Source organism: Drosophila subobscura, chromosome J (genome assembly GCF_008121235.1).
Source record: "Drosophila subobscura isolate 14011-0131.10 chromosome J, UCBerk_Dsub_1.0, whole genome shotgun sequence".
Classification (NCBI taxonomy): Eukaryota; Metazoa; Arthropoda; class Insecta; order Diptera; family Drosophilidae; genus Drosophila; species Drosophila subobscura.
Genome location: NC_048532.1, coordinates 3057248 through 3080673, shown reverse-complemented (window position 1 = coordinate 3080673; position 23426 = coordinate 3057248). Strand labels below are relative to the sequence as shown.

Sequence of the window (23426 nt, the reverse complement as noted above, 5' to 3'; positions counted from 1 at the left end):
CTTTTGTAAAATGAGTGCTGTCCAGAAAAAGTGGTAAAATTCCCCATAGTGCAGTCGCAGTGGCGCTCACAGACACAAAAACACACACTGAAGCGGTCGCAGAGAGGGAGAAGAGGCATGCTGAAAGTCGAAGACGTTGCCCCAGGCTGCAACATGGCCTACCTTCAATTTGTCGGTGCTCCGTGCTCTGTGCTCTGTGCTCTGTGCCCTGTGCTCCGCCATCGCCATCCGATAACCAAGGATGTGGGGCTGGGGTAGGGGTCGGGCACTATGCCACGGATTTTGTTGCATACTTTGCTGGCTTGCTGGCAACGAACGTATTATTTCAGTTACGTTTTGCGGAAATGCAACTGAAAACTTGCAATTTGTTTGACGTTTTGGTATTTTTTCGTATGAATTTATAATGCCCTCGACTTCAACACCTGTCGTTTGCTGTTTGTTTGTTTTGCTGGGGGTTTGCTTCTTGGTTTCTGCTGATTTATAATGTAGACGGGATCCTCCTCCGACTCAACCCTGCCAAGTGGTTTATTGATATATCAGCGGAATCATGATTAGGCAAAAGTCAGGAAATGCTCGCTTAGATATAGGAACTCTCTCTCTCACACATGCGTATTTATGTTATGCCGCCGCAGTAACACACAAAAGGTAGCAACTTTTAATTGAAAAACTTGGGCACTTACAACTTGCGAGGCAACGACTCAGCGACTCTCTCTCTCTCTCTTCATCCATTAGCTTTTGCAAGCGCAGGTGTGGGCGGGGCGGCACTGCACCAAGCGCCGAGCGGCAAGTGGCAAGTGGCAATACCAGCATTGTCACCGGCATTACTCAAGTTGTTAGCCATGTTTGCAGACACAATAATCAAATACGTATACGACAAGCGATACTGCTGACTGTTGTTCGCGGGCAGGCTTAGTAGACTTGAAGACGGTTTTGTCCTGTTTGCATAGAAGTTTTTCTGTTCTCCGTTTATTTTTCCGACAGCCGGTGAAGAACTATACGGCGCTAAGTAAAGTCTGGTAAAGTCTAAGTTTTCTATTTTGTTGAGAAGAACATTTTTGACACCCACCAATGCAACGGCAATGGCAATGGCATTGCCTACGGCCGTAAAAGCACAACTAATTCAAATCGCTATTCTGCGCTAATTAAACTATCTGTGACCCTCGCCGTGCGCAAATAAAACTATCGAAACAAATGGTTTAAAATGCTTTACTTTTAATTAGCCGGCGAGGCGGATCGGCAGCGAAATGCATAATTCAAATTATGATTTGGCTTTTCGGAACTAATCTGTTTTGGCCGAATCGTAATTGGCAGACGGAAATTTCATATGCAAATTGTATTAGGTGTCAGGGGAGAGCAGTCCAGTGGCCTGCAGTTCTGGGCCAACCATCCAACCACAGCGATTATCGAGTGCCGCAGCAGCAGCAGGCTCTCGCATAAGCGAACGGCAGCTAACGCCCCGAAAGCCACATGGCCTGAGTCCCAGTTCCAGTTCCAGTATATCATACAAGCCATAAGCCTATTAATAGCCCCTGTCTGCGATCAGACAAGCAATTAAAATTGACTGCACTTTTCAGCGGATGCCGGGTCTGGGTCTGGGTCTGGGTTGAGTTTCAGGCCCCTCCGACCACCGCCCTTTCTACGGAGCCTTTTTTACGGAATTTGCATTGTTGAATTGGGCGTAAATGTGTTGTCTTCATCGCCACGTGCACGTGCTCCTGTTCCAGTTACTGCCACGGCCAACCGGAAATTTTTTAGGACCTTGCTAGCGCGTCTAAAAAAAGAGAAAAATCGCCCGGAAAATGCCTTGTAATATGGGACAATTCGTGGCACGATAGCTAGACAGGTGATCATTTGATGGAATAGGACAGGAATTTAATATGTTTCTTATGAAATATGTAATCATCTGGTGCATGTACAACAAAGATACGTCGGGTATGAGCTCTGTAGGTTGGACAAGTAGTTTGGATAGAAGCATCCTGCATAAATCACAGTGGAACTCCTTTTACTTGTTTTGTTAACTGCTTAGAGCTTTTGTTATTCGCTAAGAGCGGCGCTATTAGGCACCCAAAACGAAGCTTAAGACGCGAGCTTTCATCGTTCCGAAATAAACTTAAAAGCACATCCTTACAGATAAAAGCTGTATCATTCCTTTCCTTGGTTCTAGACCCAAATAAGCTTTTATCTGGAAATCAAAAACGGATTTAGTATTTTGTATTGTATTTAATGTAATTCAATTATTGCAATATAATATACATAATATGTAAATAAATAATGCAACTCCAAAGCATTAAAAAGTTAGCTTCATGGTTATTCGTACAATAAATCATTATAACTTTAGAGAACAATCGTCTGAATATTTCCTGACCTTAAACATAGTAATAATTTAATTAATATCCTTGCACTTTGGCCCAACGCGAAAATTGTAAATATTTGCACTTTGTTATAATATAATATATTATAATGTAATATGTATACATATATATTTTGGTTGTTAAGGGTATAAGCCTAAAACATGCTTTCAGTATTAATAACTCGTATGTTAAATCATGTTCTTTTTTGACATTGATATTTATGCCATCGCTATGTTCCTCTTGTATAAGTAGCTACATTTAAAGTTTGGTCTTTGTTTCATGGCGGGAATGAAACGCATATGTTTTGTTATTCCATTATCGATAATACTTTGATAAATGTTAATCCGCGAAAATTGTTGTTGTTACTTAGGGTACTGGTACATTGAAACTCGAATTTGCTAAACTTCCTCCCGGAGCTGTTCCCGACCGGAAGTCCATCCATTCATCGATCCATCCAGTCGAGAACAGATCTGTTAAATTCGGTTTAACGCTAAAAGTGTTAACATTTTAGTGAGTATTTTGCTTTCTGCAGTATAGTTAACTATAGTTCAGGCTAGGATAGCTTTGATCGGTGTACAAGTGTTACATTAGAGTTTCTGCTAGTTGGTCAAGATTTACTCTCTAGATTCGGTGTACTTCGGTTACAGATTTTGGATGATATGCAATTGTCGGTAGAGTATCGAGAAGTGTAGAATGTGGAGAGGAGTGTACATATGACAGAACAGAACAATTTTCAAATCTCCCAAAATTGCATCTTCAACAACAATTAACAATAACAATTAAATAATTATTCGATATCAATTCATGTTAATTCAATTGGTTAAATCTAAAATTAAATTGGATAACACTTTCGAGTCCCACAATTCCAAATACGTTTTAACATTATTGTCCTCTGCTTTTTTGGTTTTTGTGTGCGCCAAGTAAATGTGCAATCAGAACCACCACCATTACAATTACATTACAATTCAAACCGAAAGTGGTCCGATTTATTGTGTAAAGTAAAATGAAAATGGAAAAACGAAGCTTCAAGTGCTCACGACACGGGCATTCAGGGGTTCACGGGACAAGGGTGCTCGGACAGAAGTGAATGGCATGGATTGTGATGTAGAACGTGAGTCAGTGATTAATTATGAATGGAATAGCTGTTATACATATGTATGTATGTATATGTAATACGCTCAGCTTGTTCATAGTACAATAACGACTGTAGCGAATAAATGCTAAATGCATTATTAATTAATAGATCAAACACACATTGCTGCCTCTCTACTAGTATTTACACCATAATATCGAAATCACCCAAACGCTGCGTTTATAATTAAGTACGGCGCCATGCATGGCCGCAAGTCCGTCGGGACCCCGCTTGGACCCCGCTCATACTACTATCACACCGCTCTGGTGTCTACATCAGAGCGCAGCGGTTCCAGCGGGAGGTGGTGCGCACGCTCTCGCCCTCGTTGAGGGCCATCGTCTTGGACCGCATCAAGTTCAGGTCCGTGCGGATGCTGGGCCGGCGGGCGTTGGGAGTGACCACTCCGCAGGCGTCACTGAATCGCCGCTTGATCGAGAGGGCATTCTTCTTGGTCCCGCCCACAGCGGATCCGTGCGGCGGCAGCGGCGAGGGCGCTCCGAAGACAGACACTAGGCGTCGATGGTGGTTCGGGGTCATCTCCAGCGGAAGGTTGGAAACCATGAACAATGCATAGAAAAGGTCGTCGATGCGATAGTTCTGGCGCGCCGAGCACTCCACGAAGGTGCAGCAGTTGTCCTGCCCAGCGATGTAGCCCATCACCTCGTCCAGCTGCACGGTCCTGTAGGATACCGGAAACATTTGCACTATATGTATCATATGTATCCTTTAAAAATCTGTCAACTCACTTGAAATCACGATCACACTTGTTGCCTGCCAGTATCATGGGAATCTTCGGTAGACTCTTCTTCTTGAAGCCCGAGCCGGGGTTGAGGGCCGCCCACTTTGTCTCTAGGATGTTCTCGCGAAGTCGCACAACTTCTTCGAAGGACTCGCGGCTATCCATGCTGAAGACCAGTATGAAGAGATCTCCTGGAAGCGTAGCCGAAACCCATAAAAGGAACATTAATCGTCGTTAGCAAATGCAAATTTATTGCTTATTTACGGTCTCACATCGGTGACCTACGCACTCGCAATTTCCTAGACACTATATGAAGCGCTTCCAACACCAGAAGCTCATCTCCGCTATGCTAATATATGTATGTGTTTATGAGGTCCGGAAGTGGGCTGGGAGTTGGGGTTGGTTGACTACTGGGACGGATGAACGAAAGAGGACAAATCAATAGCTGAGAGCCACTGATACATCAATACCCTAAATGCTTAAGAAATAGAGGTTACATTAAACCAAGCAGCCCTGTATAAAATGCTTAAACTTTTCAGTTTCGAAGATTTGAAGGATCGGTGACATATAGTGTGTCTACTTGCAATTGAGCTGCTAAATGAAAATGGCTATCGCCTTCTTAAACGACATAATATGTACATCGGATATTGCAAAACAAATCAGATGTCAAAATTATCCTCTCAAAGGGTATACCAAAAAACTTTTGCTTGGAAGCATGGCAGATGGGGCTGATTTTGATGATAATTTATAGGACATTAAATAGCGCCCGAGGAGGGGAGTCGATGACTTAAGCGATGAAACGTGCGTCTCATACGATTGCGGTGAGACCGCACACACGCCCAGGTCCCTAGACATCATGGAGACCCGATTATTGCGGGTTGTGGGTGGAGAGGGCAGAGGGGAGAACTCACCAGTTAGAAATGACAAACGACGCATTGCGGGAAACGGATGATAGCCAGAAGTATCCAAAATGTCCAATTGAAAGACCTCGTTTCGTATGCGATATAATTTGCGATGAAACTCCTCGATGGTCGGCGTGTATGCCTCCTCGAACCGATTGCCCAGGAAACGTGCCACAATCGAAGACTTGCCGGCACGTGATGAGCTGCAAAGCGACAGATTGGAATGGAAATTGGAAATTCGAATTTGAGTTGGACGTTGAGATTGAGATGAAAGTGGACCCTGGACAGTGGTCTATTTTACACACCCGAGCATGACCAGTCGGTAGCAGTTCTTGGCTGAGGGGAGGCTATCATCGCATAGCGATAGGCCCGCACCGGGGCCGTAGATGAAATCATCCGCCTGCTCAATGGCATCGAGGTTGGAGTGATGTTCCAGCATGTGTGCCTGGTGCAGTTCGGCCGTGGTCACTATTCGGCTGCTGGTCACGGTTCCGTTACTGCCGCTTGCCGTATCATCCAGAAAGGTGACCACATGAGAGGCACCGCTTCCAGCTCCAGCTCCAGCCTGTGGGGACGGTGTCTCATCGGCGGTGGGTGTGGCCCTGTTTGGTGCTGCGGTGGCGTTTGTCTGTTGATTGCTTTTGATCCTGCCACTGCCACTGCCACTGCCGCTTCTGCTGCTGTTGTTGTTGTTGCGTGCGTTTCCGATGCCGCTGCCAAAGCTATTGGCCGTGGCTGTGGCTGTGCTTGTGCTTGTGGCTGATGAGGATGAGGGTGCTGGCAATGTTCCTGGTTCGCTTATTGCAACATCCACGTAGTTGTTGTTGTTGCTGCGCGCACAAAACCAATTTTTGCAGCGGTACATGTTGACTGTATCATTTCCGCCACTTTAATGGACGTCGTCGGCTCCGTAGGTGGGATAATTGGCTGCCTCGGTGGTGCGATGGTGCGATGAAGCGACGAAGCGATACGCTTTGCTTGCTTGTTGATTGCCTGTTTTTTCTGCAGCTTCCGAAAGTCAGTTGCGGTTGCCACTGCCACTCCCACTGCCACTCTCGTGCCTCTGTAAAATTTGCATTTTCAATCACTCAACTTTGCCGTCAACAGGCTGACATTTGCATATGTTGTACGTACTAGCCCTGAACGATTTATGCTGCTTTAATGCTATAACTTAGCCCTTAGACCGCCCTGAGCCGGCTAAAATGCATTAGCTACGTCTGCTCCTTCAGCTGCAAAAAGAGAGAAGGATGTAAAACGTAGAAATGCATTCAGCTCGTAAATATAAAAAAGTTACGCCAGCTGCTTAAAAGGATGAAAAATGGAGCATGGGCAGGAGTGAAGCAAGCAGAGCAGGGGAGCCGAACATTTCGGAGGCCATTAAGCACGGTAATTGCCCCAGGCCCATTCCAGGCGAATAAACCACATAAAACGCAAGGAAGGCAGGAAAAGTGCAGCAGTTGAAGCATCCTCGACTAGGACATACCCGGCAGTCGGCAGCCAGAACGGAATCATATGAACATCTGGTCTCGAAAGTGGGCTAATGCCTAATCTCAAACGAGCAATTTACTATAATTTTCTCATGGGAAAGGAAAAGAAAAGAGTGAACAAAATCATTTTGGGAATCTACTTTATAAATATTTTCCCTCCGCTTTGACTCGAATGTATCTTTGGCCTAAGGTTAGGCTTCGTGGAAAATCTTCTTTCATTCAGTTTAAATTCAATCATAAATCAACTGAACAAGGTTCTCTTCCAACATATTTTTACATATTCCCTTATTTATTTTATATTATTAAAATTCACAAATAGCTCCACTTGGACCATTAAAAGGATTGCTACTTCTACCCGAGCCCCTGGTCGACCGATAATGGGCATCTTGCCGCAAATCTAATTAACTTTGTTTCAGCATGCTACGTGCTCCGTATACATCAGCCGGAACGGCTACATTGGCTTAACTCATGCATATCGCATGCAGCACAGCAGCCCGAGTGTGGAGCGGAGCGGAGGGAGGAACCCCAACAGTACGGCGTTCAGGACGGAGACCGGAAAGTGCAGTTACCGCCGTTTCGGTGCTCGACACTCGCCATAATCGAGTGACCCAAGTGCTCGTACTTGTGTTCAGATTTCCGCTCATTTTCTTCATTTTCGTACACTCTTTTTTCGCGACCATGCCGCATACTCGCCCGTTTCTCAGAGGGGTTTAAGTGCCAGCTCACAAAAGGAATTGGAGTGGAAAATTTGCAAGAAAAGAATTTACCGCATATTATTACGCACACAAAGGGGGGCATCGGCGTCGCACATGAGCATAAGGCGACCGATAGCCATTCGGAGCCGAGTACAGGGTCCGAGCAGAAATCCGAGCATTGAGCATTTTGGGAACTGGGAATAAAGACCGGTTATCGCAACTACTGGTAGTTTTTCCATAATTGATTTTGGCTTTTTGTGCTTTCATCCGCCTCCGCTCCGTGTGGGAAAGCGCACAAATGACTTTTCGCCTTCGCAAAAATAACAACGGTAAAGCCTTGACTTGAGACAATGGCGACATTTGCGGATAAAAGTGGCATGGGAAACGGGTGCCGTGTGAATACAGGAATGCCACAATGAGAATAAGGAATAATCAACTAAATGACGTCGCACTTTTCTTATTATACCCGGTACTCGAAGAGTAAATAGGATATATTGTATTTGTGCGAATAACGGTTGTATGTAACGCACAGAAGTAAACGTTTCCGACCCCATAAAGTAAATATATTCTTGATCAGCATCAATAGCCGAGTCGATTGAGCCATGTCTGCCTGTCCGTCCGTTCGTCCGTCCGTCTGTCCGTCTGTCCGTCTTGTTTGTCGGCTAGTTCTCAGAGACTATAAGAGCTAGAGCCACCAAATTTTGGCACCAGACTGCTGTATGCTCACACTGAAACCAGTGTATTTCAAAAAAGAGCCACGCCCCCTTCCGCCTCCGCAAAAGGGCGAAAACCTCCCAAATCTACAATTTTGAAGATAACAGAAAACCAAAAACGCCATTCCGTAGGGAATGACCATATCTATCAGATTACCAAATTGGGATCCGATTGGATCATTATTATGGACACAATGAAGAAATTAATTTTCAGTGGCCAATCCCACCCCGTCCCGCAGCTTATAGCAACACACTCTGCGTCGCGCTGTTTATGGCCTCTGCCCCTGACACAGCTCTGCCTCTGCAGCGACTCTGCAGTTTGTGTTTCTAGGAGAGGGTGGCGAGCTAAAGGAGCGTGTTTGCGTGAGTAGTGTTGTTGATGTAGATGACAGATGAAGAAAAAATGTAAAATTTGACAAATAACCGCTAAAGTGCAGATGTAGTACTGAGTGCCGGGTATAAAAGTTGTGACGCGTAAGAAGCGTCTCACACGTCCCTTCTCGTTTTTTTTTATACCCGGTACTCGAAGAGTAAATAGGGTATATTGTATTTGTGCGAATAACGGTTGTATGCAACGCACAGAAGGAAACGTTTCCGACCCCATAAAGTATATATATATTCTTGATCAGCATCAATAGCCGAGTCTATGTCTGTCTGTCCGTCTGTCCGTCCGTCTTGTTGAGCGCCTGGATCTCAGAGACCATAAAAGCTAGAGCCACCAAATTTTGCATCCATACTTCTGTGTGCTCACACTGTTACAAGTGTATTTCAAAAAAGAGCCACGACCCCTTCCGCCTCCGCAAAAGGGCAAAACCTCCCAAATCTACAATTTTGCAGATAGCAGAAACCTACAAACGCCATTCCGTAGGGAATGACCATATCTATCAGATCACCAAATTGGGATCCGATTGGATCATTATTATAGCCACAATGAAGAAATTAATTTTCAGTGGCCAAACCCACCCCGTCCCGCAGCTTATAGCAGCACACTCTGCTTCGCGCTGTTTATGGCCTCTGCCCCTGACACAGCTCTGCCTCTGCCGCGACTCTGCAGTGTGTGTCTATAGGGGAGGGTGGCGAGCTAAAGGAGCGTGTTGGCGTGAGCAGTGTTGTTGATGTAGATGACAGATGAAGAAAAAATGTAAAATTTGACAAATAACCGCTAAAGTGCAGATGTAGTACTGAGTGCCGGGTATAAAAGTTGTGACGCGTAAGAAGCGTCTCACACGTCCCTTCGTTTGTTGTGCACCTGTGCAGCAGTCATGTTAGAAAAAGTCCCATTACAGCCTAGGCCTCAGACTTGTGATTAAATTGCACCTCAAAAGACGCATAATCCAAAAACACATTCAATTCAAACGTATTCTTACTATTATTAAGTTCACAAAAATTGTTTACAGTGTCACCGAGCTGTGATTAGACTGACATTTTTTGACGAAAAACAAGCGAATATTGGAACGAAGGTTTCTTTGCTATTGACAGATAATGGCACTTATGGTGTAAGTTTGTCTTATGACAAGTGACACTTCACGCAGAGTCCATAGACGTCCGTTGCAGTGCTACTCTGCTTACCCAGCATCTGCACCTCCGCCTGCCCCGCCCCTGGACAAAAGTGCCTCGTAAAAGTGCCTGCTGTTGCCGTTGCCTCCACTTTCATTCCAATTTCGCTCGCCACGAGAGTTTCCACAATATCTCATATTTGTTTACAATTCGCGTATATAAATGCGCAAGGTTCCCGTGCTCGTGCTCCCTCCCCCCGTGCCGTGCCCCATTTGCGGCTGGGCTGCCATAAGTTGGCATGTGGCAAGCGGAACGAGATGCAATCGACACCTAATCTGGAGGGTACATCTGGAGAGACACTGAGTGGCAGGGAGAAATCCGACAAGTTCAGTGAGAATCGTAATGAAATGGCTGTGGGACCGCGGGTCAGAGAACGGAACCGCAGCCAACGAGCATCAATTACCCGTGAACATTGAGTGATAATCTAAGTGGGGTTATCTCGTCCACCACCCGCGGCGAGCACAGAGAGCACGCCATCTCAGTCGCGATTCGGACAGCCCTCGGGGAGGACTGTTTTGAACTGGGTTAGACGTGGGGAATGGCAATGGGAATGGATCGAACTTCAAGCAGCAGTGTGGCAGAACTTGGCGCAGGAGACGTCGAGGGGTCCAAGGTGGCAGCCCATCAAGAATACGCCGAAGTCCTGTCGCTTGCCAGGCACCGTCGCAAGCGGAGGTGGAATATTCGCTCGTGGAGCACCCTGGATCTCTTGAGTGTGGCGGCTGTCGTCATCGCCCTGCTGCTCATCTTAGGCGCCATTTACATGCACTTAAAACAGAGGCCCCATCTGGGGCGCTTGCACATCGCTCGGAAGGAGAAGGGGAAAGAGCTGGTGGACACAGAGGCATTGCCCATATCTCTGGATGTTGCAGCGGGCGTGGGTAAGTGGCGAGTGCTCCAAACGCTCTTACTGAACTCTCGAACACTTTTCCTTATCAGATACTTTTGTGCGACGCTAGCAGCTGATCTCTCCGCTCAGAAATAATTGTGGCACTAAGAAAACAAATATTATTAATAAGTACTTGCAGGTCAGACTATAGTCTGACTTCAGCAAAAGTCAAAGCGGCAAATCTTTGAGCACATTCTGGTAGCTAGTTCATCCCGTTTTGAGTAATAAAGGCCAACACCATACTCATATATTCATTAAGTGACTGCCTTTAGGAACTGCTACCAAATCCAGCCAAGAGTATGTGGGGTCAATCGGTTTAATTAACTTGACTAATAGTTTCGCTTACTTCTAAACTGTGCATTTTGCAGCTGCACAGAGCATAACTACACTCCGGCCTTTGACGGTGGAGACGAGCGAGGACTGCCTGCTATGCATCGCTGTCGTCGCCACGGACAATCAGCCAGTAACGTGCGGGGGGAAGCCATGTGGCATCTATCGCATCTCGTGGCTGTACTGGATGGACGCTCAGGGGACTAGTGACCCTGTCAACCCTCTTACGCAGGGTAATGCAGACTCTCGATTGACAAACAGCCGCAGACCACGCTCTAACCCGATGCTTTTCCGTTCCCAGCAGGCTACGAGGGATGCGTGCCCGTTGCCAGATGTGCCGAGGGGCTTGTCCGGAGTTATGTGAGGCGCTTCGGCTATGACTGCGATGGAGACGGGCTGATTGGGTGTCGTGATCACGTAATGTTGCACCTGAACGGACCCACGGGCTGCCGCATGGGAAAGCCCCTCCCTGCTCTGGCCGAGCTTCGCATGAATAAGTGTTTCGCCAAAAAAGACCTTCAGTAGAATTGGCTTCATAAGTGTATTTATTAACGAGTGGGTAGGTGGGTGGGTGGGTTTTAGCATTCAGTTGTTTAGATGAGACCAATTCAAGGGGTTCCATGTGCTCATTGTTGGTACATGGTCCATCTTGGGTCGCCAGTAAAGGGTTAGCATAAACAGAGCCACGAATTCATAGAACAATAGAAGAGCCGCGTACTTGTCATCGGCGAGCTCGGCCTCGGTGATTCTGCCTCCCATGATGCACTGCACATGATACATTAGGAACTGCAAAAGACTCGTAAGTATGCGTATGCAAGGGACAGGCGGAAGAATGACATATTTCTTACGGCCATCACCATAACGGCAAAGAGGGTAGAGAAGATGTAAAAAGACCAGTCTAAGCCGATGACTTGAAACATCACAATGCAATACACGCTCAGCACAAAGACACTCATAAACAGAATTAAGAAGAAGATCCCACCCTCTGTAAGGTCACACTGCGTGAGAGGGAATGCGTCATAGCCCGGTTGCCATGGTTAAGAATGCCGCAACCTTCCACTCACCGGCATAATGGCTGCCAGGAGCGTGAAAATGACGACTACCAGTGTGACGATCAGAAAGCCAGCCAGCAAGAACAGAAGATCCGTGCGCACGATTAGCAACGCCATTGGCTGGGCAAGAAACTCCACCTAGAGAAGAGACCCAGACAATTCGCTATTAGGTGCCCATGATGCCAGGTACTCACAATAACCAGAGTCGTTAGCCAGTTCAAAAAGCACAGGCTCCTCATCTGTCGGCTCAGCGAGAATAGCAGAAATAGGAAAATGCCCATCACAAATGCCAGAAGGAGTGCTGTAGAATGGTTGCGCACAAGCCAAACGGTCCAGGTGCTGTCAAGGGAATGGGAGCATTACAAAGAGATAGATTTGTTATAGTTCACCTTACTCCAGTGCAGTTATCATGAGGACCCAGTGAAACAAACCAATCATCACAAAAAGCACAAACTGTAGGTAAACCTTGACAACGAATCGGCGGCGATGCTGTGGGTTGTTCGGTCGGAAGGGCCAAAAGTGTTTTCCCGTTTGAAACATGGCGACCGATAAATTTATTAACATAAAACTCCAGAGCTACTGGCGCACGTCGAGATGAGTATGAGCAGAAACAAAATGAACGCTGCCCAGCTTCCATTTCCGCTTCCTCCCGGCACTAATTGCACATCAAAATGGGCCGCCAGAAAGCGAAAAGTTTGCTCAGCAAATTGGAGCACACAATGCTCTCGATTCGACGTACATAATTGAACTCAACAAAAGTTTATAATCTGGCAGCATCGCGCAAAAATTGAACAACAAGTCTCAAGTGTGTAATAATTAAAAGTTTTCGCAAATGTAGCAGACAAACAATGAGAGCATAGGACCAAAGTTTTCACAAGTTTTTAATCATTTAGCAGCAGAACGGACCAGGTCTCTGTCGGACTAATTGCTGCCATGTCACATTAATTTGTAGAAAACTTGCCACTGCATCTGGCCTACAGTACGCGCGTACGCGCAGTTCATTTACATACAACTTAGTCTGACTGGCGTTTTGTTATTATACCCGGTACTCGAAGAGTAAATAGGGTATATTGCATTTGTGCGAATAACGGTTGTATGTAACGCACAGAAGGAAACGTTTCCTACCCCATAAAGTATATATATTCTTGATCAGCATCAATTGCCGAGTCGAAAGAGCCATGTCTGTCTGTCCGTCTGTCCGTCCGTCTTGTTGAGCGCCTGGATCTCAGAGACTATAAAAGCTAGTCACAAAATTTTGCATCCAAGCTTCTGTATGCTCACACTGTTACAAGTGTATTTTAAAAATGAGCCCCGCACCCTTCCTCCCCCGCAAAAAGGCGGAAACCTCCCAAATCCCAAAAACAATTTTCAAGATAAAAGAAAACTAAAAATGCCATTCCGTAGGGAAGGACCATATCTATCAGATCACTAAATTGGGATCCGATTGGACCATTATTATAGCCAGAATGGAGAAATTAATTTGCAGTGGCTAAACCCACCCCGTCCCGCAGCTTATATTTGTTTTTTCACATTCTCTCATTCACACTCTGCTTCGTGTAGTGTGCGGCCTCTGCCTCTGCCGCGTCTCTGCCTCTGCCATGACTCTGCAGTGTGTGGCTCTAGGGAAGGGTGGCGAGTTAAGGAGCGTGTTGGCGTGAGAAGTGTTGTAGATGTAGATGACAGATGAAGAAAAAATGTAAAATTTGACAAAAACCGCTAGGGTACAGATGTAGTACTGAGTGCCGGGTATAAAAGTTGTGACGCGTAGGAAGCGTCTCACACGTCCCTTCTCGTTAGATTATTAGATTTGTGGTCGAAGCAATGATCGTAAGGTACAGAAGGAAACATTTCCTACCCTATAAAGTATATAAATACATTTGATCAGCATCAAGCCATATATAGCACAGTCAGTTAGTCCGTTCGTCTGTCAGTCAGTCTTTTGAAGATACGAGAAAATTGTAATAGGGAATGGGAGTTTTCGTGTAAGAAATGCTCTACCTCCTCAGCATGTTTGCATTGCCAATGATGCCAGACAGCGAAAATCATAAGGTTACATATGTATGTATGAAAGTATACACTGACTAAACGCGTCTCACAACGTTCCTTCTCGTTTTGGATGTGGCGATTACAGCGAAAGATAGAACAATAAATTGCCACCAATTAATCCTTTTCGCTTGTTCTCCGATATTAAACAAATATGTATACTCGAGGCCCCTAATCGCCCATGACTTTTTGTGAATAGTAAACAAACGAAGTGGAATGAGGCATTATTATAAATGTACACTGCATACATTTTTAGTGCAAGCGTTGATAATTACAGCGGAGTCTCAATTTGAAGCGCTTCAAGACGACAGCATCGATGATTCGATCGAGAGACATCATTAAACAACATTTATCAGAAACTCGGATTATACTATTGTATAACTTTCGCTGAAATCTGAGCTGGAACTGGTTGCCGCGAAAACCACTTCCACATTTTCCCCGTTTGAATCAGCTAAACGCTTGAGGAAAATCAGTAAAATTCGTTTAGAAAATCCGTACGACTTGCCCATTTGACGTCAGAGAAATTCCCATATGCATACCAGCAAGAAAAAACACAGCCCACTTATAATTAGTTGCAAACCGAAAAGTCTTCCTAACGCTGTTTGGGTTCAGCTCAGCTTGGATTCACTTTTAACTCTGATCTAAAGAGTACAGGGTATAAATTATAGACTAGTTCCATGAAAGTGGTTTCTGGGGTGTCTTAAGGTCGTACTCTCGTACTCGCGTTCCCTGGCTAGGCGGGGAGCACTAATCATTCTATTGCATGCCAAATGTATATAACGTTATTCAATCAAATGTGCAAATAGAGCATAATCCAAACAGAAATAGTCCAAATGAGCAGACAAAATGGGGACAGCAGGATAGTGACAGTCGGATAAGCCACGACCCAGTCTTTGCGCACTTTGCGTTCATTATGGTCCTTCGCTGGCTGAGGCTGACATGCAAGGCGTACATATTTTATTTATTGAAGATATCGAGCGCATCAGATAAACATTGCTTGATTGTTTGATTGATTGGTGGGCTGAACGTCTGAGTTGAGGGAGGGAGTTGCCACTGCCAAGGACAAAGAGTTTCATTTAAAAACAATTACGTATTCGGTTGAGCAGCTCGGACAGCATCAACCAACGCAGATGCTCGTCGATACTCGCATTTTTTCTTTTCACTGCACCATGTCAAAGGTGTCGGCTCAGGTGTGGCAGCGGATGGGCAGGGGTAGCTCGAAATTGATTGCTTTATTGCATCAGACAAACAGGGTGGCGGGGGAAGGGAGCTGTGCAACATTGATGGAATGCAGTGCAAGTTTTGATAAGAATTTTTGGTGCACACGAAAAGTTTTGCCTGGGAACTTTTTCAGCTGGATTCCGGACTAGTTAAGCTCTGCCCGGTGTCGTCTGTCGTCTATCGTATGTATATCTCTGCCTCTGTCTCTATCTCTGTCCGGGTCTCTGTATCCTCTCCGCCTGCCTATCCTACTGTGCTTCATGAGTATCCTAAGCAGCGAGACTGCTCTACCTTCTCAGCATGTTTGCATTGCCAATGATGCCAGACAGCGAGGCGGAGGTAAAGTCAAATGAAAATGTCAAAAAGAGCAGCATACTTGGCTGCCATGCTAACAGCATTTACTAAATTAAATTTACATGCCAGAGTCAGAGTTAGCTTCAGTGCCTGGAAAACGGAAAATAAAGACGAAGGAAAAGGCACTGGGAAAGGGTTCAGTTTTGAAAGGGTTCTCTGTTCTCCATTGCCTCGAGTCCCCCAGCAATCAAAAGTGTGCCACATAATTAAGTGTACATCAGAGATTAGCCACCGCATTCAACAGAATCGAGGGCGGGCGCTGTCCCGCAGCGCCACTGTCCTCGTAATTCATGGCAGGCAAACGCAGACACTGGGACTGGGACTGGCACTGGGACTGAGCTGCCTTTGTGCGCATACTTAAATAGACATTGGCAGCGACATGACCTACAACTGTTCCAGCAAACCGCTTTAATGTCTCTGTTATGGCTGCCGGCTAAAAGCCGAGGCGCTTCATTAATTTTATTGCCGACCTAGCGCTCCGCCTTGGCTCAGCCTTTTCTCAGCATTCGTTGTCTCTGCTTTGAAGTTTCTTTGGTTGCGGCAAAAGTTTTGATTGTCTAGCCACACACTCACATGCCACAAACACGCTCCGCATGCCACAGCCTCTTGTGAGTACGATGCCATGCGTGTGTGTCTGCCCACTCAAGTGGTTAAACGTAAAAGTTTTTTAATTAGAGTTGTTTGCGGACAGCGCATTGTGCAAACAATTCTCTTTCGATCATCTTGGGCAAATAGTTCCGCAGGAATAATGCACCCTCACCGCGGCCGGCCAGCAGGAATTTCACCGCGGAGGAGCGAAGCAGCCATAAAAGCTGGCGAGCCAAATAAAATTCATGAGCCTTTGTAATAAAAGTGTCACAGCGATGCAGGATACAAAAGGCAGACAACAACCAAGCGGACACTGATGGAGCCTGATGTAGGTGGCTGCTACAGGGGCAGAGAAGCACTCCCCAGCTGTCAGCGCCATCGCCATCGCCAGCGCTGACAATGACAATGGCTCACCCTCCAGAGAGGGCGCATAAATTTGGATGTCAGCTTTTGTGAGTGGGTCCAAGGCACAAACGAAATTCAAATTCAAATTTTCCCAGCCGTTTGCATTTATTTAATTTTACTATTATCAGAATAAAAAGACTTTGCGCCTGATTAGAGCTCGTCGCTCGCCTAAATGTGTTTTCCCAAATTAAATGAAAATCAAATGACGCCTAGCCGGCGTAAACCTCCATTGACACGGCATGCAAATCTAATTTGAGTTTTCCCCGCACAAACAGCTCCTCATCTTTTATATTAATGAAAATGAAAATGTTCTGTGTCCTGTGTTCTAGGGGTGTCCAAACACCTCACACCATCAGCACCAACACTTTCCGGCACCGCCATTTGCACGCTTCCCCAGGCCGTCAAATATCCGCAGGATGTGTCTGTTGCTCCGCTCTCGCCCGTCTATCAATGCGATTTTGTCAACGCAATCACCCGGAGAAGCATCGGCGAACCAGAGCGCCAGCATCGAAGCACCGGCAAAATATTGTACATTTTCCTGTTATTTTTTTTGCCAATTTTGTGGTTGATGCTCTTTTGCTTGCGCCCACCCGCTCACTTTCAAAATATTCAGGCTCAAACATTCGCCACTCAATATACCGTTGGCATTATACAATAGGAGTATGGGTATCAATGAGGCAAACGCCTTTATTGCCATTTTTCAATGTGCACCACGTGGCGTATTCGCATTATGGCGCAGAGCTGTTTACAGTGGGAAGAGTTTTTATCGTTTCGCACATCAAGTCTAACCAGATTGCTCCTTAGCACATATTGCGGATAAAGCAATCTCTGTTTTACATATTTGTTCGAAAACAATAAAATGAAAAAAGAAAATTATTCACATCATTTCAGTGGTGAAGTCTCAAGCAATTTCAGCACCTCTGTGCTACGATTTGAAATAGGATTGATGTTTGTAATATGATTTTTATTAGAAACAAGAATTGGATTGAAAGAACATACATATGTAATCATCCTTTGGGAGCTTTGCGTGAAGTATTATATCAGCAGTCGAATATTTTAATGCATAAAGTCAAAGTCTTATGAGTCAAAGAGATGTGCTGCGATCATGTACGAACACCATATGGTTGTGTTGAATTTATTATCAGGGTATTTTCATATATGATCATTTACTCTCCTCCAACTTAAAAGCTGAACCTTTACCCACTGTGCGCCATTGGAGACAAACAATGTTGGTGCCTCTCGCACACGACCAAAGCCAGAGCCATGAGCCGTATCCTGTGCTACTGCTCTGCTGCCACTTTTTCATATTTTGGTCAGGTCACATTCATGTTGTATACATTAATTATGGCTATTTACTCTGGACTGACCGTTTCAGCGCAGGCCACTCTCAATTATGTGCACGAAATTGCTTATTATTGGATGCATAAACACACGCATGCGAGTGTATATTTGTCCACATAAAAAGTATACGCAGGAGAGTGAAGGCGGGTATAAGGCCGAAAGCAGCAGGCTAAATGGCAGCATTTATTCCAGGCCTAAAAGCCCAGCTAACAACAGTGGAGACGGAAAGAACATTTTGGTAAACAAAAATACATCTTGTTTACACAGCGAGCAGTCCTACGAGCAGTCCAAAGGTTGTGGCTTTCATACCCTTGCCGAAGGGTATTACACAATCTGCGACATGTTTCCAACGACCAGAAAAGAGATATACCACGGTAAAACGCATTATTATATTTATTCCCAAACAAGTTAGGTTGATCTAGATCAGATGAAGAAAAAGTTGTCAGTTAGTTATTGGAAAAGACATTTGAACAAAACTTCAGAGCAGCTTATACTGTTTGTCGAAATCCAAGGGTATATAAAATTCTCAGCAAAGGAGCTGTACGTTTTTTTTTGTTTTTTTACTTTTGTGCTACTTTGGCAGTTGTTGTCATTTCTATATGGTCCAGAATGATAGATGTTATTATAATGTCGACGAGTCGGCTTAGCAGGCGCCCGACATCCTGAGTGGTCGCCGCAGCAGCGCCTGTCCCAAAACTCTCAACAACCGAGCCGGAGTGGGTCGACCGTGCCCCCAATCCCGGAGAACAGTCCGTGGTCAATTCATAAGCTGCTTAAAAATTATATCAATTTAATATGAATTAAGGCCAGCTGCAGGGACACTGCTCTTTTCACGAGCTGCTGCTGCGAGTGTTTACCCACTAAAAGTATTTCTTTAATCTTCCTTCCCCTGGTAATTATACTAATTGGTAGCCCGTTGTGGTGGGGCCAACTCTAGCTGGACTCGGAGCATAATGCGATAATTTATATTCCACGATGGGGAGTCCTTTGTGGCAGATGCTAGATGAGTTGCGGCGGGCTGTCGCTGAAACCATCGCAAGAGGCGGACATCCCCAGCTTGAAATTTATAAAACAACGATAGCAATTGGGATAATCTTTGTACTAAAGCATTAAGCTTGGATATAATTTAATAACGTATGTTAAATCGAACCAATTGTTGCTTATGAAGCAGAGGATCTTGGCGTTGTGCTTGGAGCTCAGAGTTGGTGTGGAGTGCGGCTTGTGGCATGTGCGCAACCATTTTTCGATCGGCAATCCCGGCACGTCCTTGGCCTCGTGGTGCCATATTTTGGACACTAGTATCAGGCTCAACACAAAAGAAACGCTCACGCGAGACATTTGGTGCTATTGCCAGGCCCATTTACAGAGATATCGTCCTCGCAAAACTCACTTTACGGTCGAAGTTATTGGGAAGCATTCGGCTTCCATTTGGCGCTTTAAAGAGTACACCTTAAAATCATTGTGCCGGCTACATAAATTCCATAACAAAGGCGACGCATGCACAACCACTTTAAGAATGTTGCCAAATCAAATGGTTTACTGCGACAAAACAAGCCGGCCCACCGGGATTCGGGAATGGCAGTGTGTCAGATCTGAAACAGCCTGTTTGAATGGATTTTCGGAAGGGATGTAGAATAAAGGTGATATATGATGTGTACTCTGATTATTTTATTTAATCGGTCTTCAATGAGTAAAGAACAGCTTCAAGAGTTGAAGAAGATTCCTTAGCTATTCGTTAACCTATTTTCCTTTCATGGCTATCAATATAAGCTATTTTACAATGAAAGCCCCATATCAAAATCAGATGAAGACATCAAAATACTCCAGCATTTATCTTTCTACTATTTCTCTTTAATGTGACTGGGAAAATCCTGCAATGTGCCAGCTTTATAACTATACAGAAAGGGAACAGGGTGAATACATATGCCCGCTTCAGTGCTCATAAGGTCCAAGGTCCAAGTCAGGAGAGTAAAGGCATTGGGACAGCTGTGGCTGTGGGCCTGTGAAAAGGCAGGCCATAAATTCGTTCCAGTAAACATTTTTGAATTGTTGAAAAGATTTGTAGGAAAAGAAGGCACGAAACACATAGCACAAACATAAAGAATGTGTATGGGTCTGTATTTATAAAGCTGCTCCAAAGTTTGGCCAAAGTGCTAAAAGATGTGTGAAAGGCTGCAAAAGGCTGCGACGGAAGTGAAGGATGTCTCAGAGTAAAAGGTTAAGCCAGCTCCTCAAATTACTTTCGGGCGTGGGCGCAGCTGTTGATGGTTCCTGGATCTAACTCCCCAAATTTCTTCTAATTTGGATTTTCTTGATGCGGTGCGGTGGCGGCATTCGTGATTTCTGAGATGTGTTAGGGTGGAGCACGGGCACTGCGACGGCTCTAGGGCTGTTCTTCGACTTCAAAGCATGCTTCGCATTTACCACTCAATTAGCAGAGTGAGATACGTTAAGGGCTCCTTCTGGGGAGCTCCTTCTGCTAGAACTTCTCGCTCTCTAATTCATTAATGGCTAATGTCAAATGCTGCCTGCCGTCAAATGACATTGAAAAATTGCCTAGGATGTACATCTAAACGGCAGTGCCAGTGCCAGTGCCAGTACCAGCTACTGTGCCTCTGCCTGGTTCTGCGTCAAGTTCGTGTGAGGGTTAGTGTGTTCTGCCTAATGGCCCGACTGCCTTTTCTCACTTGTTCGGTTGCAAAAGAGTGTGCTTGCAAAAATGAAAACAATTTAGATAAGAAATATGCAAAGAATGTAAAATGCTGCGTCCTCATGTGGGTTCTGTTTGCTTTCATATAAATATGTCTGCTGTGCATGTAAAATTCCCTCCGTTTGCCGTTTGTCGTGCAACAACTTAATCAGCAAAGATTTACGAGTAACTTGGCAGCAGCTCGGGGCATTACTTAGCATACAGCAGGCACAGGAAGAGCAACAGCAACAGAAACTGGAACAACACAAGGAACAGCGGTAAACAGCAACAACAGCAACAAGAGCTGCAACATCAGCAAGACTCATGACAGCCGTTTAAAATTCAAGTAGCAACTATAAAAGAACAGCCGGGGCAGGGGATGTGGATGTGGATGAGCGGAAGACAAAAGCCGGAACAGTTATGCACTCGAGTGGTGGACCATAAAGTATTCGGACTGCTGACTAGCAGAATCAAAGTCCCAGCAGCCTTTCATGGGGCAGGCAGTCGGGCAGCTGGAGTACCACAGTCTTGAACGTAAATGTATAACTCCGCAGGTGTACGAAGGCGAGGCCCAGCTGCCAACCTGCCAACCTGCCAGCCCGGCAGCAAATCAAATACACAACAGCCATAAAATCAAATAAAACGAAATAAAATGAAATAGTCCCCAAATTGCATTAGAGAAAATAACAAAAACTAATGGCGCCTCGATAACAATGTCCTCGTACATTGGTTTCTTTCTGAGAGGGTGAGGTTTTCCGAGATATGTACATGGGCAGGACAAATTGTGGCTCACCTGTAAGAACATCAACGAAATTGGTTGTCCTTTGCAATTATTATGTGTCCTTTTATCACTTTGCTTTGTGGTGCGCTCACTTCCGCTGCTTACACTGCTGGAAATACCTGCAAGTAAATAGTCGCACGAGCACATGGACACTGGGACAGGGAATCCAGGTGTACAGACGCGAACAAGCACGAGACAGCGGAGTGTCGTTGTCCTTTAGGATTTTCCGCGTAGTGTGTTTCGCGTAAAGTAACACACTTTATGAATGAATAGAATGATGACAAATTTGCCAAATGCTTTTTCCCGTTTCTGACTTGGATCTCGCGGCGCCCAACCGTCCAGCTCGGAAGCCGACGAATGTTTATCCTGAACCTCAGCCAGCACATTACTCTTGCAGCACACGAACTCCTGAGACCTGCGCAGTGAGCACTCCCTAACAGTGACCTAACAGGGCCAGAGAGAGTTTCCAATGTGGACTCTGCGTAGGGATTGGCCTGGCGATGTAGGTTGACAAGAAGTTAAATAAACAAAACAAAAGTCAAGCTGTATCATAAATAAAATGAAAAGTTTGCGCCGGCAACAGGCGTGGTGTTCCCTTTCCCACATTGCCATCGCAGGATACTTTATACTTCACCCAACTTGAATGTCAACACCAGCCCGCTCTCAAGTCATACACTCATTCACACACTCACTCACACTCGTGTGTACACATAATTAAGAAATCGTGCTTACTCTCAAGGCACTTTGATTCAAATGCCGAAGTCGGAGGAATTTAGAAATGTCTTTGGCATGGCAAATAAGCTGTTGACTTTGCAATCATTTCAGCATGTTCATCAAGTCATTTATTGAGTGGGAGAGACTGATTAGGTCGTTGCGCTCTTGCTGTCCTGCTTACCTCACCGCACCGAATTAAGAGTCCCGGAGCCCCTCCTGGACGATGCTCCATCAAGGTCGCGGCTAAGACGCCCGACCGACTGCAATTACGAGTATGAGAATAAAGCAGAGCAGAGCCATTCCCTGCCCTGAATGGTTAATTGCTTCCGCACCGAGCCGAGCTTAGCTGCAGCAACGGAGCCCGCGACTCCACCATCAGACAACAGTTGTCTGTGGTCTGCGGCATGTCCTCACGGCTCTCCATTCACATTCACTATTGAGGGTGAGTGCGTGTGAGTCCCCCGCTGTGTGGCAATTGCCTCTGCCGCTCAGGTGAGGAAATTAAAAGTTAACTGCCTAAAGAGAGATTAGGCTGAGTGTGCTCATCTCATCAGCATGTGCTCAGATGAGGTGAAATGTGCCATAATAACGATTCGTAAATACCCTCGAAAAGGAATATGCTTTCAGTGAACAAATTAAATGACTTAAATACATTTGCATTATGCATTAAGAGGAAGTACAAAAAAGTAAGTATCCAGACCTGGGAAAAATTCTTTGAGCAGGTCTTTCGTTTCAAAATCGCAGATAGCAGACAACCGGAATTTATGAAGTCACTTCTAGGAATTTTTCTGGCCCTGGAGTCGGCATTTTATGAAATTTCTCAAAGTACTCCTAATAGCTGAGGTATTTTCGTAATTTAAGAGCTTCGATGGTAAAATACAAATTATAAAGAAACTATTTTGTTTTTACAACAAGAATATTTCTTAATTTGAACAATATTTGTCCTTGCTCAAAGTGTAATTACAGCAGAGTCGGTGCAAAAGTATCTGCAAAATGTGCGGAGGCATCTCTGGTATTGTCAGCTAACTGGCTCGGAGCGCTGTATGTCTGGCAGTCAGGCACGCTTCGCTGGGCAGGCGGATGGCGAGGACAAGCTTATCACAGTTGCTGCCGCATGCTTGGGGAATCAGATTTGCTTCCAATAAGTAAGCAATAACCAGCCGAGTGTTGTCCTGGGTGAAATGGAAATGGAATACCTAGACGCCCATAGAGTGAAGTATCAAGAGTGTTGTCAGTCTCGGAGACTGTGTGTGGAGCCAGAGGCACGACATCGCACTGCAAGTCAGTCAATGAATGCGATTGTTGTGTTCTGGGTAAAGTGTTGAATGGACTCACACAGAAGGACTGACAGACAGAGATGTTCACAGGACTACAGTTACCGGGAGTGGCATTCAATTGCCGAGCAGAATAGACAAGTGAATCAACAGCCGTGCGAGCAAATAA

At 45.3% G+C, this 23426-nt stretch overlaps 3 protein-coding genes across 5 annotated transcripts; 1 reads left to right on the top strand and 2 right to left on the bottom strand.

Moving 5' to 3' along the window:
- Positions 1 to 2653: 2653 nt before the first annotated feature.
- On the bottom strand, positions 2654 to 21615 carry LOC117894944 (GTP-binding protein Rhes). Of its 2 annotated transcripts, XM_034802266.1 has the most exons (6): positions 21282 to 21615; positions 6259 to 6353; positions 5430 to 6187; positions 5134 to 5327; positions 4230 to 4413; positions 2654 to 4162 (listed from the first exon to the last, which is right to left on the bottom strand). In XM_034802266.1, the coding sequence occupies exons 3-6, from the start codon at positions 5987 to 5989 to the stop codon at positions 3754 to 3756; spliced, it is 1347 nt and encodes a 448-aa protein (XP_034658157.1). In that variant the 5' UTR covers positions 5990 to 6187; positions 6259 to 6353; positions 21282 to 21615; the 3' UTR covers positions 2654 to 3753. The 2 variants fall into 2 exon arrangements, with proteins under 2 accessions (XP_034658157.1, XP_034658158.1); XM_034802267.1 differs by lacking the exon at positions 6259 to 6353.
- LOC117894946 lies at positions 10048 to 11326 on the top strand. 2 transcript variants are annotated; one of them, XM_034802271.1, is made up of 3 exons: positions 10048 to 10457; positions 10834 to 11028; positions 11097 to 11326. In XM_034802271.1, exons 1-3 carry the CDS (start codon positions 10115 to 10117, stop codon positions 11318 to 11320), a joined length of 762 nt encoding a protein of 253 aa, XP_034658162.1. In that variant the 5' UTR covers positions 10048 to 10114; the 3' UTR covers positions 11321 to 11326. The 2 variants fall into 2 exon arrangements, with proteins under 2 accessions (XP_034658162.1, XP_034658163.1); XM_034802272.1 differs by having other exon boundaries at positions 10049 to 10457; positions 11100 to 11326.
- LOC117894945 lies at positions 11366 to 12433 on the bottom strand. The gene is made up of 5 exons (XM_034802268.1): positions 12242 to 12433; positions 12042 to 12186; positions 11860 to 11985; positions 11644 to 11793; positions 11366 to 11581 (listed from the first exon to the last, which is right to left on the bottom strand). The coding sequence occupies exons 1-5, from the start codon at positions 12409 to 12411 to the stop codon at positions 11381 to 11383; spliced, it is 792 nt and encodes a 263-aa protein (XP_034658159.1). The 5' UTR covers positions 12412 to 12433; the 3' UTR covers positions 11366 to 11380.
- Positions 21616 to 23426: the final 1811 nt, after the last annotated feature.

What these genes read in the sequence shown, in the direction of transcription:
- LOC117894944 (XM_034802266.1), bottom strand. Translation starts at nt 5,989, where the DNA reads ATGTACCGCTGCAAAAATTGGTTTTGTGCGCGCAGCAACAACAACAAC. An exon ending in TACCGACTGGTCATGCTCGG is followed by an intron (nt 5,328 to 5,429) that starts GTGTGTAAAATA and finishes GTCGCTTTGCAG; the next exon opens with CTCATCACGTGCCGGCAAGT. An exon ending in AAGTGTGATCGTGATTTCAA is followed by an intron (nt 4,163 to 4,229) that starts GTGAGTTGACAG and finishes GGTATCCTACAG; the next exon opens with GACCGTGCAGCTGGACGAGG.
- LOC117894946 (XM_034802271.1), top strand. Translation starts at nt 10,115, where the DNA reads ATGGCAATGGGAATGGATCGAACTTCAAGCAGCAGTGTGGCAGAACTT. An exon ending in GGATGTTGCAGCGGGCGTGG is followed by an intron (nt 10,458 to 10,833) that starts GTAAGTGGCGAG and finishes TGCATTTTGCAG; the next exon opens with CTGCACAGAGCATAACTACA. An exon ending in TGTCAACCCTCTTACGCAGG is followed by an intron (nt 11,029 to 11,096) that starts GTAATGCAGACT and finishes TTCCGTTCCCAG; the next exon opens with CAGGCTACGAGGGATGCGTG.
- LOC117894945 (XM_034802268.1), bottom strand. Translation starts at nt 12,411, where the DNA reads ATGTTAATAAATTTATCGGTCGCCATGTTTCAAACGGGAAAACACTTT. An exon ending in CTCATGATAACTGCACTGGA is followed by an intron (nt 12,187 to 12,241) that starts GTAAGGTGAACT and finishes TTCCCTTGACAG; the next exon opens with CACCTGGACCGTTTGGCTTG. An exon ending in GGCTAACGACTCTGGTTATT is followed by an intron (nt 11,986 to 12,041) that starts GTGAGTACCTGG and finishes TCTCTTCTCTAG; the next exon opens with GTGGAGTTTCTTGCCCAGCC.